The following is a 19,786-nucleotide window of genomic DNA, read 5'->3' as shown; positions in this document are numbered from 1 at the left end:
TTATTTTCTTCAATTCTTTAGTGTGAGGCATTGAACATATTTTGAGTTATGTGTCTCATATTTCTCAAATCTAAAATATATCTAGGCATTTTTACAAAATGTAAGCTTCTTCTTGCTGTCTTGTTCTCTTTTCAGGTAATGGTTCTTTTAAGAAACACACACACACACACACACACACACACACACACAGACAGACAGACAGACATATATTTCCTATTTCCAGATATTTCCAGATACTTTACATTAGGGCGTTACACCAGGCGTTACACCATTTATTTTCTCAATGTGGTTGAAGTAGTGAAGTTAACTGAGACTTATGAATTTAAAACTACCTTGTTTTTGACCACATTCTAGAATGTTATCATTATCTCGAAATATTCTATTTGAATAGGTTACTTGTTAGCTTACTGCATCTATATAGTAAAGAATAACAAAGGGCTAAATAAGTAGCAATTTAGCAAATAAAATAATGAATAATAAAATAAGGTGCATACTCCATAAACATTAGCTGCAATTTTGTTGCATGGCTATAAAATGCAATATGACTTCTTCAAGATAAACTATTCATGTTTGTAAATGCTCAGAGTTATAGTTTGCTTTAAGTACTTTTTTTAATAACTTGAGCTGAACACTGGTCTATATAACAACTGTAAATGATAATTTTTCTGCAAAGCAACAAGCTATGCTCTATCAAATTAAAGAAGCATAGAGGTCAGCTGTCCAAATGGGATAGCCTCAAAAGTCTGCTTTGACAGTAGAGTGCAACAAATCTGATACCACCACACTATTTATTCCAGGACTAGATAAAGAAAATGGACCCTGCAATACATGGCTGGCTACATTATACTTATGTCCCTCTTATATGCTGCTCAGCTTATCAAGCTGTGTTCTCTGTCTCTGTCTGATGAGTGTTGCTGGTTCTCTGGTCTGTGTGTCCCTGCAGCACTGGGGACTGCACTCACAGGTGTGGGTGGACAATGGTTTGGTAACTGTAAATTGTGTGAAGCTTGTGTGAAGTGGTGATGTGTGTTCTGTCACTGCTCTTGGCTGCATGCCTCCATCATGTAGAATACAAAAGCACTTCCAATAATCCCCCTATAGCATGAGCATTAAAACGTTCCTGCTTTTGTGTCATGCTGTGTTTGATGTTCCCTGTTTTTTTTATGCTTATTTATATCTAACTCTATGTACGATTTATTTTTCTGTGTTTCCCTCTCACTCCTCTCCCAACACTCTCTTCTATGCACTTAAAATTGCAGCATGAGGTTGCATCTAAATTTAGAATTGAGAGCGGTTGGAAGGCCTTAATATAAGTTCTGTGATAATCTGTGTAGACTCTCCTCCCAGAGAGACATAAATCAGCGTTATATATCTGTCATGGAAGGAATGGGGACCCTGTTTCTCATTCTTAACCTCAATTCTATCCTCTTATAATTCTGGTTTTGGTTTTTGATTTTGGACATGTAACGCTGACCTCCATGGTTTATTTCTCTCCTCATGTTTACACCTTTATGTGACTAAAATGGCAGTTTTACATGAAGACTTCTCAGTCTTTAGGTTTTATATGTGATGTAGAGAGTAATAATGTATTAAATGCTGTATATTTACAGCTGTGGAGTAATATGGGTGAAATATTTCTGTAAAAAAAAAAAAGATGCCCAGTTACTGCATAAAAAAAGATGAGTACAGAATTTTATACAAAATTAAGTATTATAATACTATCTACGACTTTACTAAGATTGTAATCCATTAATGTTAATATTAATCACTTGTGATTAATACTAATCACAAAGCATCAATTTGTGAAGAAATACATGTATGGCAGGTTTAATAATAATGTTTTTAATCATAATTTGAAAAAGAAAACAAATATAGAGATAACATTCTCAAACTGCTCTGGAAATTTACTTCAAAGTTTTTTTCCAATATATAATTTGAAATTTGAAATTGCTTGTTAGTGGTGGGGCATGTGAATGCTGAACAATACCGGGCCAAGAGGAAAAAACACATTGCACTTTTTGATTCTCTTAAAAGTGCCTAGAAATTTAGTAGTTTTCATCAACGATTGCTTGTAGAGAATTCTTCCAACGAAGCTTGCATTTTTTTTGCTGTATTTGCTTAATTTTATCAAATGGCAGCTAATGCTTTTCATGTCATATGGTTTGTCCCACACCACATGTTGTTATTGTGTACCTGCAGAGGAAACGGTGGAGTGGGATGATGACGATAACCTGTCACAGGTAATGAGGAGCAGAGCCACCATTCCTTGGCGTTCATGTGGGAAATACCTAAGTTCAGCTGGTCTGCTGCTGCTGCCTCTACTGCTGCTCTCTCAGCTGCTCAAACACACGATCATGGTTGCCACTGATGTTTGGCTTGCTCACTGGACCTCTGATGTCATCCGTGCCAAGGTCAACGCTGTTCAATACAACTGCACACTAGTACAGGTATAGAACTATCTCTAACTAGCATCATAGATTGTCGACATGGTCACATTTTCAAGAGTTTCCTTACCATTGTGTACCCATGCTCTTAAAAATTATAATAAATATTTTAACTCCCCTTCATTCATTTTAGTTATATAAACCGAAGAGATAAACTTACAAGAACTAAGGCACTAATCTTATTAATTCAAACATTATAACATCTTTATCTCTGTAAAACTGCTTTGGGACAATGGTCATTGTTAAAATTGCTATACAAAAAAAAAATTTCATTTAATTTAATATTTAAATTATATTTAAAATTCTATTAATTTTATTATATATACAGTGAGGAAAATAAGTATTTGAACACCCTGCTATTTTGCAAGTTCTTCCACTTAGAAATCATGGAGGGGTCTGAAATTGTCATCGTAGGTGCATGTCCACTGTGAGAGACATAATCTAAAAAAAAAAATCCAGAAATCACAATATATGATTTTTAAACTATTTATTTGTATGATACAGCTGCAAATAAGTATTTGAACACCTGTCTATACGCTAGAATTCTGACCCTCAAAGACCTGTTAGTCTGCATTTAAAATGTCCCCCTTCACCACATTTATTATCCTAAATTAGATGCACCTGTTTGAGGTCGTTAGCTGCATAAAGACACCTGTCCACCCCATACAATCAGTAAGAATCCAACTACTAACATGGCCAAGACCAAAGAGCTGTCCAAGGACACTAGAGACAAAATTGTACACCTCCACAAGGCTGGAAAGGGCTACGGGGAAATTGCCAAGCAGCTTGGTGAAAAAAGGTCCACTGTTGGAGCAATCATTAGAAAATGGAAGAAGCTAAACATGACTGTCAATCTTCCTCGGACTGGGGCTCCATGCTAAATCTCACCTCGTGGGGTCTCAATGATCCTAAGGAAGGTGAGAAATCATCCCAGAACTACACGGGAGAAGCTGGTCAATGACCTGAAAACAACCGGGACACTGTTTCCAAGGTTACTGTTGGTAATACACTAAGACGTCATGGTTTAAAATCATCCATGGCACGGAAGGTTCCTATGCTTAAACCAGCACATGTCCAGGCACGTCTTAAGTTTGCCAATGACCATTTGGATGATCCAGAGGAGTCATGGGAGAAAGTCATGTGGTCAGATGAGACCAAAATAGAACTTTTGGGTCATAATTCCACTAAACATGTTTGGAGGAAGAAGAATGATGAGTACCATCCCAAGAACACCATCCCTACTGTGAAGCATGGGGGTGTTTTTCTGCACATGGGACAGGGCGACTGCACTGTATTAAGGAGAGGATGACCGGGGCCATGTATTGCGAGATTTTGGGGAACAACCTCCTTCCCTCAGTTAGAGCATTGAAGATGGGTCGAGGCTGAGTCTTCGAACATGACAATGACCCGAAGCACTCAAACAGGATAACCAAGGAGTGGCTCTGTAAGAAGAATATCAAGGTTCTGGCGTGGCCTAGCCAGTCTCCAGACCTAGACCCAATAGAGAATCTTTGGAGGGAGCTCAAACTCTGTGTTTCTCAGCGACAGGCCAGAAACCTGACTGATCTAGAGAAGATCTGTGTGGAGGAGTGGGCCAAAATCCCTCCTGCAGTGTGTGCAAACCTGGTGAAAAACTAAAGGAAACATTTGACCTCTGTATTTGCAAACACAGACTACTGTACCAAATATTAACATTGACTTTCTCAGGTGTTTAAATACTTATTTGCAGCTGTATCATACAAATAAATAGTTAAAAAATCATACATTGTGATTTCTGGATTTTTTTTTTTAGATTATGTCTCTCACAGTGGACATGTACCTACGATGACAATTTCAGACCAATCTATGATTTCTAAGTGGGAGAACTTGCAAAATAGCAGGGTGTTCAAATACTTATTTTCCTCACTGTATATATATATATATATATATATATATATATATATATATATATATATATATATATATATATATATATATATATATATATATACTGTTCCATCATTCCAAAACTTCACTCCAGCCATCCTCAGAAATTTTTTAAGGCTATAGCAGTGTGAGCGAGTGTTACTGTGTCATTAACACATTAGGTGGAACAGCAGCCACAGCAGTTGGAAGGTGTTATCTGAGAGAGGTATTCAAGTACATCAGCTGTGTTCTGAGACATGCTGGATACTGATAACACATCATGTGCTGTAGCAGGATACTTAATACAGCAAGTAGAGCCCTGTCTGACCTATTCTAAGTTTATGTGTGTGTGCATGTAATTCAATCTAAAATAAGAAAAAATGTATCCCTTAGGATTTTCACTATAGATCTTCAGTGTGAACAACCACAACTAACCGGTTTGATTTGCAGAGAAGGTGTAGTAAGGAAAAACAGGACAGGGACTGTGTATAGTTAGTATAGGAACGAACACATACATTATTAAAACCGGTTTATTGTGATTTATAATACAATTAGAACTATTAATAGAGACATGTTGTCATATAAATTATTCACCATCTGCCATTTCAAGTATTCAACCATGTTATGGTACACAGTAATGCAAAGTATAGCCGAAATGTTTATATAATTCCCTTACTATTTTTCTATGATTGCTAAATACAAATGACAAAATTATATTTTGCATTTTAAAAACATACCGGTACATGTTTCAGAAATGCTACTTATTCTTGTTTTTAAGTAGAATTTGCATCTGTGGAGGTGAAATGTTAGTGTTGTCTTGCTTTGTTTAAGTGTGTCTCATATTTTACTCATGATTTTTTTTTTTAAGTAAATACATGAATTGATTGTTTTGGAGCCAAACCATTAGTGTTGTGGCTTTTAAGATTATTAGAATACTCCTCAATCAATATTGCTTTGCTTTATATAAAATTCTACATAGCTTTCTCTACTGACATTGTCTTTATATTTATATCATTATCACAGACACTAACACTACATTAACACTAAATCACTGCCATTCATTCTTAATATTCTCTTTCATTCTCAGCCGTATCACATGCATAAGCATACACATGGGGTTTATAATATAAAAAAAACAACGTGCTATGTGCTGTTGATTGCAGGACTGTGGGTTCAGTCACTTGTCGTATCTACTGGTGTTCAGTTTGCTATGTTGCCTGGGCATTGCGTTGTGTCTAGTAACATCTGTGGCTGTGGAGTGGACAGGGCTTAGTGTGGCAAAAAAGCTGCACCATAACCTGCTTAATAACATCGTACTCGCTCCCATGAGGTATGAATCTCTTCTGTTTTTGCTGCTCCGATTAAGCTCTTTGTTTAAGTGTTAATGTGTTAATGAGTATCTCTGGTGTGTGTTTGTATGCTTGCTTTTGTGTGTGTGTGTGTGTGTGTGTGTGTGTGTGTGTGTGTGTGTGTGTGTGTGTGTGTGTGTGTGTGTGTGTGTGTGAGAAAGAGAGAGAAAGAGAAAAACATTTTTGGAAGATGACAATAAAACCATTAACTTGTTGCATATTCAGGCTCCACTGAGCTATTTGTCTGATGACTGATGTGCCCCATCTGTCTGAGCTCAGGACAGCAAACAGTGCTTTTGCTGTTTTGCTGTTAGTTCCATGGCAACCACACAGGGCTTGAGGGTAATGAGGAGGGTAATTACACACTGTGTGTGGTCCGGTGACAGATGATCTCTGACCCACTCACCCCTTTATCCCAAGGCGTTGCACAGTAAATAAGGAACATGGATGTCATTAACTCAAATCTGGGTTCAGAAACAACAATATTTGACAGTGCAAAACACTCACTCTTTCTTCTGCGCGTAATTTCACCTGGCCACAATAGATTAGTACCCTCTAAGAACTGCTTCTGTATTTATAGACTGTCCAGTGCTTATCCCATTTCTCCTATTCACATAACCTTATCATCACATTAAGTACAGTTTATAGCTTACCTTTACTTTAGAAATGATTTACTACAATAATCTCTCAGGTGTCACCAAGAAGAAACATCCTTGAAATGAAATCTTAAATTAGCAGCACTATGTGCAGGATATGTCTGTATCTCCTAAATGACAGATTGCACTTTTTTTTGACCAGACTCTTTGAGACAACTCCTTTGGGAAGCCTTCTGAACCGATTTTCTGCTGACACAAACACAATAGACCAGGTATGTTACTGGGTCACTGCTCGTCGTCAGATATGACCTTTTCTAACCAAAGTGCTCTGCTTTTCCCTAGAGAGATAAAATGACAATAAAATTCAGTATTTTACAGTCATTTTGATCGTTTTTCTAATTTGCAATTTTACATTCCACTGCTTATAATTTACTGTAGTAATTATACAGAACTTTGAACGAAATTATATTCTTTGTTTCGACATTGTTTATTTAGTTAATTAAATAAAGGCTGCATCTAAAGCCCACTTAGCATAAGATGCCAAAGCTTCACATATTTTACATGATGAGCTATTCTCAGCTGGTACTGGTATGAGGCACACTATTAATCCTGTTCTGTGCATGCTCACTGCTCATGATAGAAGACAAAACTACCTTGTTTATGTGCCTTAATGTAAATTTTTTATGTGCATGATTTAGCCTTTTAACAATGTTTATTTATTACTATAGGACTTCTGTTTGGATATTTTTGGTTGGACTGTAATTACCACATTAATATTGGAACTGTGTAATTTGAACAGCAAGGGCAATTTTATTATTTTTACAAAACAATGATTATCTGTATCTGGTATTTGAGATCAAAATAAGGAATATCAGGCAATATATCAGAATTTTATTTTTTATTTTCTCAACTTTACATCTACATCTATTGAAATACTTTAAAAATGAATTAAGTATATTTTGTTTGCAAATACTTAAGCTGGAAGTCCACTGACATCAATAGACTGTTGTATTCCTCTTTTGTAAACCAGAGATTCTTAGTTATTGTTTGTACTGGGGGTTGCTCCTGTTAGCCAATAATGATTTGACAGAGCGTTTTGGGCCATAGTCTTTTAGTTACATCATTACTAATGATTAGTGAGGCTATTCCAGAAGCAGCCATGTAAGCCCAAGCTATTACCTTTACTTACCTCTATGACTAATAAGCTCATATGTTTTGACTTACTAGTAGGCCTTTTCTTTATCCACACTTTGACTTTCCCATTATTTTGGTAGAGGTTAATTTTGTTTTTTTAATGAATTCCAATCTTGCTTGTGGTTTGGGCTCTATATCTCTGCTTTCAAAGTCTCCAGATAATGGATTCTGATACCTTTCACCTCTGTTTTGTGGAGATCTCTCAATTTTTCTGTGATGAACTTATGTTTTTGCATGATTGTTAGATTTCATCCAATAGATTGTTCAATTAACTTAATATTGGTGTATTAAATTAAACAACAAATGAAGTCTTCACAGACAAAACCCAGGGATCAAACCTTAGACAGCTGTAGACAGATATTAATTTTGTATTAGTTTAATCAGTCTTGAAGGAGATACCTGGGCAACAAGAGACACCTGTCAGTCAAATGTTCCAGTATATTTGATCACATAAAAATGGCTAGGTGCAAACAGAAGTTACCATGTTGTTTAGCAACAACATTTAAATTAAATGAACATAAATGTCAGAAAAATAAAAGCTGATATTCTGGTGTCTCATCTCAAATTCAATGCCTTTAAATGCCTTTAGTGGATGGCAAAATCAAAATAATTGGCCTTGCTATTCCAACACGTTTAGAGGGGAATGTCAAAGTCACTGCTGTGCTGTCAATGGTTCAATATTACATGCACAGTAGGTCTACCTCATAAACTTGCCATTGGATGTGTGTCTATTTCAAAATTGCAAAAGCATCCAGACAAACGGTTAATGGTTTCAATTAGATTTTTGCTTCTATTTTTATTGTTTATTTATATTTGTATATTTACTCTATATTTTAAATGTAGTTATATTTATTTATATTTATTAATGCTTCTATTTTTAAACAGGTTTCTTTTACAAATGTATTTTATTTCATAAACACAATGCAGACAACAATTTGGAAGTCTAAATGTCTATTTCAATGCACCTATGGTCTGCCTGATGGCTATTTTATATGTTATATTATTATATTAATGTATATGGGTTTGTGTTTGCATTTTTAGTAGTAAATTTAGATAAAAATACACTTATCATTAGCTATATTGTTATTTAACAAATATACACTGTACGTAAGCTCTTTCTCTTTGCAACTGGAATTCGGGTGCACCTAAAATGACAGCTTATGATTGGGTTCGAGAGATTTAGTGTGTTTCAGCTGTTAGATTAATGGTTCTTAGTGGCCTTGCTGCACCCACATTTCAACTAAACAAGAAAATGGCACTATGATTAATGTGTATGCTTTTTGTGTCTTTCTTCTTCTTTTTCTTTTTCCCAATCCCTAATCTCTCTCTTTCTGTCTCACTCTCCAGCATATTCCTACTACTTTGGAGTGTTTGATTCGCTCCACATTGCTGTGTGTGTCTGCCCTTGGTGTTATCTCATATGTCACACCTGTTTTCCTCATCGCTCTCACTCCGCTCGCCATTGCCTGCTACTTCATCCAGAAATACTTCAGAGTGGCGTTCAAGTATGAGAAGCACTGCCTTTCGCGTCAGATAGTCAGTATATTTATAGATATAGAAGGAAAATAAATGTCATCTACACTTAATGCAAGTGTATTGCATTATCTATACGATATCTATATTAACTTATCCAGTTGTGTATTTGTTTTTTATTTCAATATGTCATAATTAATAATAAAAAAAAGGAAGATATGATCATGATGTATGAGAGATACAGAGTAAGTTGTTTAATGTGTGTGTGTGTGTGTGTGTGTCTAGAGATCTGCATCAACTTGAGGACAGTACCCAGCTCCCTTTACTCTCTCACTTCTCTGAGACTGTAGAGGGACTCACCACTATTCGGGCCTTCAGGTGAGCATAACACAAACAGAAGTGTTCATTTGAATAAAATCACTATCATTGCTGGTATTAAAAAAAAAATAAATAAAAAAAGGAAAGAAAAGAAAAATCTAAACACTAAAATAAATACCAATTCCTTATATAAGTAATGAGTCTTTGTGCATGATACAGGTATGAGCCCAGATTTCGGCAGAGACTACTGGAACTTACAGATGCTAATAATGTTGCATCTCTCTTCCTCACTGCTGCCAACCGTTGGCTGGAGGTCCGCATGGTAAGTTTCCTTGATACCACATTAATAAACCAACAGTAGATTTAATAAACACATTATAATTCAGTAATATTCTTTCAATTTTAATCTGCATGTAACCAATGATTTCTTTGTTGTGTATTTATTTGTTTATTTTACTCCTGTTTCTTTTTTTTTTTTTTATGTGAGTGTAACTGGTGCCTTGAATTTCTTTTTATTTCTTTGTCTACACTGTCTCTATCAGGAGTATATTGGTGCCTGTATTGTCCTCATAGCTGCAGTGGCCTCCATCACCAACAGTCTTTACAACCATCTGTCCACTGGCCTGGTGGGGCTGGGACTGACCTATGCTCTGATGGTACGTGCACAATCACACACACACACACACGCACGTGCACACACACACACACACACACACACACACACACACACACACACACACACACACAAACATTTGTCTTACTTAGGAGGGCTGTCTTAATAAGAACATTTGTTTTACCTTTCACTGACATAATTAGGCAGCAAGGTTCGTAAAAACTGTTACACAGGAAATGCTGTTTGATGTTCCACTATTGCCACAGAAAAACAAAAGATTCTAGACCATTCTAGAACGATTTAGACCATTAAAGTGCCAATAATTTGTTATTATTTCATGAAACATTCAGATAATGAGCTTGGGGGGAAATAGCCACACTTAGTAGGAGATCTCTGGGAATATTTTCAATTGAACCACCTTATCTAAAAAAAGTGCCTTGTTACTTTCTAATAATAGCATGATACTGCAGTGTCAGAATCAATAAGAGAAAGCTACAGGCTTATGAAGAAAACAAAAATTACTACAACTAAGAAAACCTGTTCTAAAACACATAAGAACACTTAAAAACCTAACGAAAACATAAAATAAAATAAAATCTAAAACTTAAAAACCAAGACTATAATGATCATGCACAGGGTGCTGGTGTTTTTATTTCGGAATAGTTGGATTTGAAAAACAGCCCGATCAGCCCATGCCTATATATGTTTTTAGGTATCAAACTATCTTAACTGGATGGTGCGTAATCTGGCTGATATGGAGGCTCAATTAGGAGCAGTGAAAAGGATAAACAACCTACTGAAGACTGAGCCAGAGAACTACGAGGGGCTGCTCTGTAAGTGAAAATCCTTCAGACACTGAACGACTTCTGATGCTGAGTTACAGCCACATCATACACACAGCATATAAGCATTAACTGTTATTCAATACGTCTCAGCAGGAATGCTTTACTGGTCTTATTCATATCACATGTTCATTCTTCTGTGAGATTTAATGCATTGTCTGTCTCGATCCCACTTTTTTTTTAATCAATTTTTTCTGTCATTGTCATCTTGTCATTTGTCTATCTGTCCTTCTCCTTCCCCTCTATCAGCTCCATCTCAGGTCCCTGAGTGCTGGCCACAGCAGGGTGAGATTCACATCCAGAACCTGAGTGTGAGGTATGACAGCACGCTGAAGCCGGTCCTAAAGCATGCCAATGCACACATCAGACCAGGACAAAAGGTATAACCACACTTTTCTCTGGAATGGAATCAAATCCCTGTACAAACACAGGGACAAAGTTATCCTTGTTTAGATTTAGCTTAGCCACTGCTGTAAGAAAAATAGAATTGTTGTTAATTGTGCACAGTGTATTTGTACATATGTGTGTACAGTATATACACAATGCAGTTTAGCTCCTTTTGGATCTCTACCACAGGTCGGTATCTGTGGCAGGACAGGAAGTGGCAAATCTTCCTTCTCCTTAGCGTTCTTTCGCATGGTGGATGCCTTTGAGGGTACAATTTAAAATCTTTAACCTTTTTTTTTTTTTTTTTTTTTTAATCACCATAGTGTCCACAAATGCAATCTTTCTATGCTTTCCTTTAAAGGACGGATTATCATAGATGAAATTGACATAGCAAAGCTGCCCCTTCAGACACTGCGGAGCCGTTTATCTATCATCCTTCAAGATCCCATTCTCTTCAGTGGAACAATACGGTTAGAACCCAGTTTTCATGGAATGAGACTAAGTGATTCACATTAATCAATGAATAATTACAAATTTAGTTTACAGTAATTGAAAACAGATTCCCCATTAATAATTCTCATTCAAGTCAAGTATGGAAACATTTAGTACATTTGCTCATCTGGTGTTGTCCTTCAAATGACTTAACACTACTCTACTTCTGTGAGCACTGCCAAGTCCCTGCCTAAGCCATATGCCATAGAAGGTTGGGGTCTCTGTGATGACCTTAGGTGCATTAACAGGAAAGACAGCAGGTATACATCAATAACCACAACCCATGCAATCTGGTGCAAAACTGTACCTTATTTTTCCAGTGCTTAACTTCTCCAGCTGCTTTATTATGATTTTTTTTTTCAGTCATGTTGTTAGGAAGCATCACACATAAGGTTTTGAATCTTCTACATTCTTAAAACATTAAGCACAGAAAACCTAGAAAGAAAGCAAGAAATTTTGCTAAATTATCTTGATTAAGATTCTCTGAGTTCTTTAATAAAATGCTTTAAACATAACTGTTGTTTTCAGTTTTAATCTAGACCCAGAGATGAAGGCTACAGACAGCATGCTTTGGGAAGCTCTAGAAATTGCTCAACTTAAACCAGTTGTGCAAACCCTTCATGGAGGACTTGGTATGGTTTTTCCTTACTTCACTCTATAATTAAGGCAGTCAGCGCACAGCCGTTTAGGCTCTTCAATAAGAAACATCTCTGCATTTAAAAAAAAAAATGATGTATTCATTTGGATTAATACATTCTCATAAAATAAACATTATACTTAAATATTCATTTAAAGTTGAATTCAGATAACATTTAACAAGTTACAACTTAACATTTTTTTTTATTTTATAAAATTATACACTTTACAATATACTATACATAGAAAGCATCAATTTAAGCATCATAAAAGATCTGGATACCAAACAATATTATTAAAAAACCCATAACTGAACAACAAAATCATCACTATCGAGAGCAGACAAAATAGCAGATATATGAATAATAACTAAACCTGTCCCTTGTGCTTTTTTTTTCTGCATTAGATGCCATGGTAACGGAAGGTGGGGAGAATTTCAGTCAGGGACAACGGCAGCTGTTCTGCCTGGCACGAGCGTTTGTACGCAAAAGCAGCATTCTGATCATGGATGAGGCCACTGCCTCTATAGACATGGCCACAGTAAGAAACAAAGATCGGAGAAAACTGCATACTTACTATATATATATATTGGCAGATCTGTCACTCTGCCACTATTGTAAGCATGCTATTATTTGCAAATGAAACATGGTTTGTTTAAATACATTGATGGTCACTGGGGCCATGGGATATGTTGTGGCCACAGAATAGTAATTGGTGACTAAATACTAAAAACATCTTTTGCATAATACTGAACATATGGCTATTTTTGTGCCCGTGTATAAAGTCCCTCATTTTGAGGATTTGAACCTTTTTTTGCAGGAGAGTATTCTACAGAAAGTTGTGATGACTGCCTTTGCTGACAGAACAGTGGTCATTATAGCGGTGAGTGAGCATCGGTAAAGCCCTATAAAGCTTATACTCTATGATAAGCTAATGAAAAGACTACATGATATTTAGAGGTACTTATAAATGAAATAAAAAAAAGTTACTGTTTAAGTTACTAAAGTTTTTGCAAATTAATAGGTCATGGTTTATCCAGATAAAGATAAATAATGTCCTATTTGGTAAAATAGGTATTGCCATGCAAGTGTTACTGCAGTTTGTACTGAACGCTCCATCTATAACCGCAGAAAAGAATATACTGCATAGATCAATTTCAGCTCGTCTTTTCTTTTTCTTGTGATTTTCTACTCCGCAGCATCGTGTACACACTATACTGAATGCAGATCTGGTAATGGTGATGAAGAGGGGTGAGATTTTGGAGTTCGATGAACCTGAGGTCCTCCTCAGTACAGAGGGAAGCGCTTTTGCCTCATTTGTTCGAGCAGACAAATGACCACAAATGACCTTCCATTTAAAGTGCAATTGTATTATGTATCATTGTTCTTTTTTTTACCATGTAACATATTTGTAAATATGATATATAATACAATAAAAGACAACTACTTATATATAATATATAAACACACTCAGAGTTGTTTGTCATATTTCTTCATTAAAAGGATTTATTTAATTTTATTTATTAAAGACACACAAGACACACAAAAAATAGTACTATAAAGACACGAGATATCAAAAATATTATTGAAATAGTCAGTGATGAGATTTTAAATCATTAAGTCTTTTGTAAGGAAATAATCAAGATACAAAAATGTAGCAAATATAGCTATATCTTTAAAAAAAATAGGAGGTAGTTAAAGATTTGACTGAGGATGTGAGGGGATGCCATTTTCTAAACAAACAAACAAATAAATAAATCCCTATTGTGAATTTCCTATTCCCTTTGAATGAAAGCTTTGATATCAGTATAATGAATATTTTATACATTTGATCAATGTTTCAGATTTACAGATCATATCAGGAATAATTCAAAGCACATTTTCAGTACAATTAGACTGTTCTATCTGAAAACATGCTTGGATTTTATAATGATGTGGGCTGGGCTTAATAGTAAACAAGGCTGCTATAAAACTGGCAGGAAAGAGTGATCCCAAGGACCCTGAGTACAGGAGGACTTGTCCATTATCTGACAGAGGACCTACAATTGTTACTTGAACCCCTGGTAGTTAGAGCTGTCTCACATTACTACATAGTCAGGATGTCTGTCTAACTATCTAGTTCCTATAAGAGTTTCCTGAATGGCTGGATTTGAGCGCCTTGATATTTTTTTCCATCTGCGTGGAGAGAAAATGGATCTGTGAACTGCGTCTTCAACAACATTCCACTCGAGCGTCCAGTTGAAGAGACTGTCCTTGGGCGTACAAGTGTCTCGTTTCTTATCAGCAGTGTTCTCGGTAGTGTTGAGCTCAGCGGATTTCCTCAGTTGACTCTATGAGTTTAAACCACTACACGGCGGTGGTCAGAGAGAGCAGGCTACTGGAAACCAGCGCTAAACCCAGAATTAGAGGCGACATGAGCACACGAGTCTCGTGGTTTGTTCCCGAGCGCTTTGACGCACGCATATATCCCAGAACCTCGCCAAATGAAAGCTAAAGGATGCTGGACAGAAATATCTTGTTTGGGATGATGGGCAGCAGCAGCTGAAGCACTGGATCAAGTCTACACTGGTACACACTGGCGCGCATACATTTTTCCCCTAAGAAGAAGAAACCATGTTACGGAACAAGCGTGTTTTCGGGTGCGTTTTGATCGAATTGGGTAGGACAAACACGTCACTGAGCGTTTCTAAAAGTTATTGCATGAGATGTTTTAGAGAACACAGCAATTGAACTCGGACTGGACTGAGAGTCCAATCTGGCAACCCAACCTCCTCGTGCGTATTGAACACTGCGCCTTGTTTGTGCGCTTGATAATCAACGAGAAGTGTGTGAGCTGTGGTATGGGACAGTAATGTTGTCCAGGGAAGGTATAATTCCTGACGATTATGTCCTGACTCGGTTGGCGGAGGACGTGCTCCAACCCAAATACAAGTCGAAACAGAGGAAGTCGCGCTTCGTGTCAAAGAAAGGCGCGTGCAACGTAGCGCACACGAACATCCGCGAACAGGGCCGCTTTCTGCAGGACGTGTTCACCACGCTGGTCGATCTCAAATGGCTTTACACGCTGATTATATTTACCATGTCCTTCCTGTGCACTTGGTTCCTGTTCGGCATGATCTGGTGGCTCATTGCTTTCGCGCACGGCGACCTGGACACGAACGCGGACGGCTTTGTGCCGTGCGTCACCCAGATACACTCGTTCTCCTCAGCCTTTCTGTTCTCCATCGAAGTGCAGGTAACAATAGGATTCGGTGGGCGCATGATCACAGAGGAGTGCGTGTCTGCAGTCATCGTGCTGATCATACAGAACATCGTGGGCCTGGTGATTAACGCGATCATGCTCGGTTGCATCTTTATGAAAACGGCGCAAGCGCGCCGCCGCGCCGAGACTCTCATTTTCAGCAAGCACGCGGTGATCTCGCTAAGGAACGGGAAGCTGTGCTTCATGGTGCGTCTCGGAGACCTGCGCAAGAGCATGATCATCAGTGCCACAGTGCGCATGCAGCTGGTGCGCCCCGGCTCCACGGAGGAGGGTGAAATTATTCCCCTGGAACAGATCGACATTCAGACTGACAACCCGGTGGGCGGCAGCAGTATCTTCCTCGTGTCGCCGCTCATCATCAGCCACGTGATTGACAAGAACAGCCCCATGTACTGTCTGTCAGCTGAAGACTTACAGCGTGAGAACATCGAGGTGGTGGTCGTGTTGGAGGGCGTGGTGGAGACCACTGGCATCACCACCCAGGCGCGCACATCCTACCTGTCGGAAGAGATCCTGTGGGGTCAGCGCTTCGTACCCACAGTATCCGAGGATGACGGAATGTACGCAGTAGATTACTCCAAATTCGGCAACACCGTGAGGGTACCCACGCCGTCCTGCTCTGCCCGGAAGTTGGACGAAAACGGGGGCGTGGTTTGGTTTAAATCTCGAGACTGTACCTCCAGCAGAGCCCCCGTGCGAAGGCGAGTAAAGCGACAAGTGACCCATGATGTGTGAAACCTCTTCTCTTCAGGGAAAAGGCCCACCCAGATAGGGCTACTACTGTACATGCAGTACATTTATATTCTAGATTTAATAACCCTGTGACTGGTTCTATATTTTCTTTAACTTGGGAATATTTTGTATTGGCTTTTTATTCTATTCCAATGCTGCAGTAATAGAGTTTTGCAATAAGTATCTTAGCCTGTGTGAAAGCTTTACTACATATAGAGCAGACCCTAGCCTAACTCTTGACCTAACTGTATTGTAAAAATAATCATACATGCACGTTTGCATGATATTTATCTCAGGGGATCCAAAATTCACAGAGTAAGTAGTTTGCTATAAATAAATGCACCTCTGCACTGGCCTTGGCATGCAAATAAACTGGATTGTTTTCATGACCCATAGTGTTCCTTTTCATTTTCACACATTAACACAGCGAGATACACCGACATGGAAAACTCCTGTAATATCACATCAGTAAAAAGTACAATTCCAACATCAGTGAATAATCCAACTAATCATAATCTATTCCCACAAATAAAAACACTGGTAAAGTGAGCATCACATTTAACACACTCAATAAATAAAAAAATCATCCTGAAATGTTCATATACAGCACTGTAGGTAACTAAAATCTTCTTCTAAAGTATTCTTATTTATAAATTATTTTGTCTATTGCAACAGTGTGAAAAATTTTTTTTTTTTTTTTGCTTTTATTTTATTTATTTACAACACATAATTGGAACATCATAATGAAGTCCAGATTGTTATATGTCTATTTCTTGTCTGCAGCAGACAGTGTTAAAAAAAAAAAAAAAAAAAAAAAAAAAAAAACAATTGCTAATCATAACAAATAAAAAGACTTGCCTCATTTGTTTTTCAAGCAAAGTGAAATGATAAGTGAAATGATAAGGCAAATCCACTTGAATCAGGTTGGCATTTTTATGTTTTATTAGATTATAATTTGCAGATCTTAAAATAAATTGCTTTAACTTAAATCATTAAAATACATAAAATGAAAGCCAGAACTGAAGAACCCTGCAAATAAACTGTCAAAATAAATAAATTGAAGGGGAAACACATCCCCCTCCATGGAGGCGCTATTTTGACATAACCCACCTGCGATTTCTTTATATAGTTATAATCTATTTTAGTAAAAATGCAAGCAGAATGTGTGTGTGCTACACATGTTTAGGCTGATATAATTTCAATGACCTCTGATAGCATTAAAACAAAAGATAAAAAAATAAAACAAAAAACCCTGGTATGATACAGCATATCGATTGCCACAGTAATGGTGACCTCAGTGTTGACATTTTCTGTGCAAGCCAAAAATGGACTGTACCATCTACATGCACATGACATCACCGATTCTACAGCGGCAACATTCTACAGCGTCAAGTTGGACATTCATTTCTGCTGTTTAATTATTGCATGACCTCTCAAAACATAAAAAACCCACCAGGAGGAAACTGAACTAAGACCGTGAGAATAAAAGAGAGGGAAGATACAGAAAGATGCACATGAAAGGAACAAAGGTTTTAATGTGCATCCAGGTCCTGGTCATGAAGTACTAAATGTTAGGACAGATGGCACCGTTTTATATTTTGTGCCTCCACTTGGGGGCGCTAGGATACAAGAAATTTCTTTACAACCGTCTAATATCCAGTGACTATTCTTCAATCACCTTTATTAGAAATTTAAGGCCCAACTCAAAATTCTTATAAAACACCACATTCTTCGAGAATGTGAGCAGAAATAAATACAAAAACTAAAAACCGAACATAAAAGCAAAAAAAATAAAAAATAAACTTCTTAGACTGCAAAAAAGGTAGGCAGGGCTATTTTCCCCCCACTAGTGCGTGCTGAGGGGAGGCACTGCCATCCTCTCTTTTTTTTTTCCCTTTGACTGATGGTGGTTAAATAGTCAAAGGGTGTGCGAGTCCTGTGAGCAGCCCCAGCCCTCCTGAAGGCCCCCATTCTCAATTTATCCTACTCTTCCTCACTCAGGGGCTCAGTAGCTGTGACTCATCTCTCGGTCAGATGGTTCTGTTGGGGAGAGGAGGGCAGGGGCGTGCACAGCACCTCTGACAGATCATCCATGATGCACATCTCCTTGGGGTCGACCAGATTAAATTCCCTCACAAAGACGATGAAATGTGCATACAACGTGTTTAAGTGTCCATGTAGATCTAAAGCCACAGTCTCCTTAAAGTGCACCCAGTAGATATGTGCCAGCACATGGAACAGGTACCGGCAAATCTTCTTCACCAGAGACTCAAATGAGTTCGGGAACTCTTTACCTGCAAAAAAAGGACATTGCAGAAGACAAATGTAAACTCAAGATAATACAAGAGGAATTCATATTGTATTCAGACATTATAGCTTTATCTAAGAACTACAGCAATGCTGTGTGTAATACGCTTCTGATGATCTCATTCTGTTCAAGACATAAACTATGGTATTTTTCCATTCTGATATTTTCATTTTTTTTTTTTTTTTTTTTTTAAAAGACAAAAAAATAAATAAATAAATAAATAAATAAAATAAAAAAAAAGGCGCTAAGTGGATTGATTCCAAGAGCAGAGGGGGCACAGCAGAAGGAAGACGTTTAAATTGCAGCACACTTTTGGCTGGTCACATCCATTTGTATCCTTCACCTTTACTCATTACTTTAAATAAAAATAAAATAGATTTTTATTTGTAGTTTTTTTTAGTAGAACTACATACATGTAGTAGAACTACATACTCCAGAACTAGGATTTTATAGTTAATAAAGTGAACACTGTCACTGCATTCATACCCAAGTCCTTTTGATAGGAAATAAACTTCACAAATGGCCTAAGTTTAAAATCTCATTTAAAAAAAAACCGATGATTTTTAATTTTATGCTCATCAAACACTAGCAGGTGCTAGTGTGCAAAAACTTTTTAATCATGACCACAAGATGGCACTCGTGTCCACTCACCGTATTTTGTTGGGAAGATTTCTTCATCTGTGACGAGTTTCTGTACTAGACTCATGACGAAGTCGACATACTGAGGAGCTGTACACTTGCACTTCTTCCCCTTCTCATCGTACCAGTAGTATATTCTGCACGGGAGGTAAAAAAGGCAAGATGATCAACTTTTATGTGAAAGAAGAGCTGCTGGAGCATTTCTAACAAACTGCACTATTGTATCTAAGGTGTTGAAAATCCCATAAAATCAACAAATCTCAAAAACAGATTCATAGATATTCATTGATACCTTAGTAATCCACTGACCAGTATCATCCACACACATATTGGGCTTTTAAAAAATGTTGTATGCTATGGTAAAGGATCATTGTCTGCATTAAAAGGGGCAGCTTTCCACACTCAGCCTGAGACCTGCTGAACAGGCTGAACCGCTGGCTTAATGAGAGAGGTGTCTTTCCAACAACCATCTTTACACCTACACAGTCCTGAGAATGTCATCCACAACATAACATGCCACTAGTATTTTACAATACTAGTACCTGATATATTCCATAAGAAGACAGTGTACTTTCTATACCACCTGAAAATTCAGGT

At 37.4% G+C, this 19,786-nt stretch overlaps 3 protein-coding genes across 8 annotated transcripts in view; 2 read left to right on the top strand and 1 right to left on the bottom strand.

Moving 5' to 3' along the window:
• Nucleotides 1-13,717, top strand: part of abcc8 (ATP-binding cassette, sub-family C (CFTR/MRP), member 8) — a 55,913-nt gene extending 42,196 nt beyond the window's left edge. For 2 of the 3 annotated variants that reach the window (XM_083547478.1, XM_083547479.1), the window contains exons 26-41: nucleotides 944-964; nucleotides 2,200-2,447; nucleotides 5,513-5,679; nucleotides 6,497-6,566; nucleotides 8,836-8,993; nucleotides 9,247-9,339; nucleotides 9,499-9,601; nucleotides 9,822-9,935; nucleotides 10,605-10,725; nucleotides 10,984-11,114; nucleotides 11,311-11,389; nucleotides 11,483-11,591; nucleotides 12,142-12,245; nucleotides 12,656-12,789; nucleotides 13,069-13,131; nucleotides 13,448-13,717. In XM_083547478.1, the coding sequence (XP_083403604.1) occupies nucleotides 944-964; nucleotides 2,200-2,447; nucleotides 5,513-5,679; nucleotides 6,497-6,566; nucleotides 8,836-8,993; nucleotides 9,247-9,339; nucleotides 9,499-9,601; nucleotides 9,822-9,935; nucleotides 10,605-10,725; nucleotides 10,984-11,114; nucleotides 11,311-11,389; nucleotides 11,483-11,591; nucleotides 12,142-12,245; nucleotides 12,656-12,789; nucleotides 13,069-13,131; nucleotides 13,448-13,585 (1,853 nt within the window). In that variant the 3' untranslated portion in view covers nucleotides 13,586-13,717. The remainder of the gene's footprint in view (nucleotides 1-943; nucleotides 965-2,199; nucleotides 2,448-5,512; nucleotides 5,680-6,496; nucleotides 6,567-8,835; nucleotides 8,994-9,246; nucleotides 9,340-9,498; nucleotides 9,602-9,821; nucleotides 9,936-10,604; nucleotides 10,726-10,983; nucleotides 11,115-11,310; nucleotides 11,390-11,482; nucleotides 11,592-12,141; nucleotides 12,246-12,655; nucleotides 12,790-13,068; nucleotides 13,132-13,447) is intronic. The other variant, XM_083547480.1, reaches the window with a different exon arrangement.
• A 1,382-nt stretch (nucleotides 13,718-15,099) lies between these two features.
• On the top strand, nucleotides 15,100-17,492 carry kcnj11 (potassium inwardly rectifying channel subfamily J member 11; the record flags this gene model as incomplete). The annotated part of the gene is made up of 1 exon (XM_083547491.1): nucleotides 15,100-17,492. One exon carries the CDS (start codon nucleotides 15,100-15,102, stop codon nucleotides 16,243-16,245), a length of 1,146 nt encoding a protein of 381 aa, XP_083403617.1. The 3' UTR covers nucleotides 16,246-17,492.
• The window catches only part of mob2a (MOB kinase activator 2a), a 39,720-nt gene continuing 37,095 nt past the window's right edge, over nucleotides 17,162-19,786 (bottom strand). For all 4 annotated transcript variants that reach the window (XM_083547498.1, XM_083547495.1, XM_083547496.1 and 1 more), the window contains exons 4-5: nucleotides 19,202-19,326; nucleotides 17,162-18,536 (exon numbers count right to left, since the gene is read on the bottom strand). In XM_083547498.1, the coding sequence (XP_083403624.1) occupies nucleotides 18,262-18,536; nucleotides 19,202-19,326 (400 nt within the window). In that variant the 3' untranslated portion in view covers nucleotides 17,162-18,261. The remainder of the gene's footprint in view (nucleotides 18,537-19,201; nucleotides 19,327-19,786) is intronic.

Source organism: Silurus aristotelis (genome assembly GCF_946808225.1).
Source record: "Silurus aristotelis genome assembly, chromosome: 7".
NCBI classification, from domain to species: domain Eukaryota; kingdom Metazoa; phylum Chordata; class Actinopteri; order Siluriformes; family Siluridae; genus Silurus; species Silurus aristotelis.
Note: the sequence above shows the minus strand (reverse complement) of the source record. Positions and strands in the feature narration are given on the sequence as shown.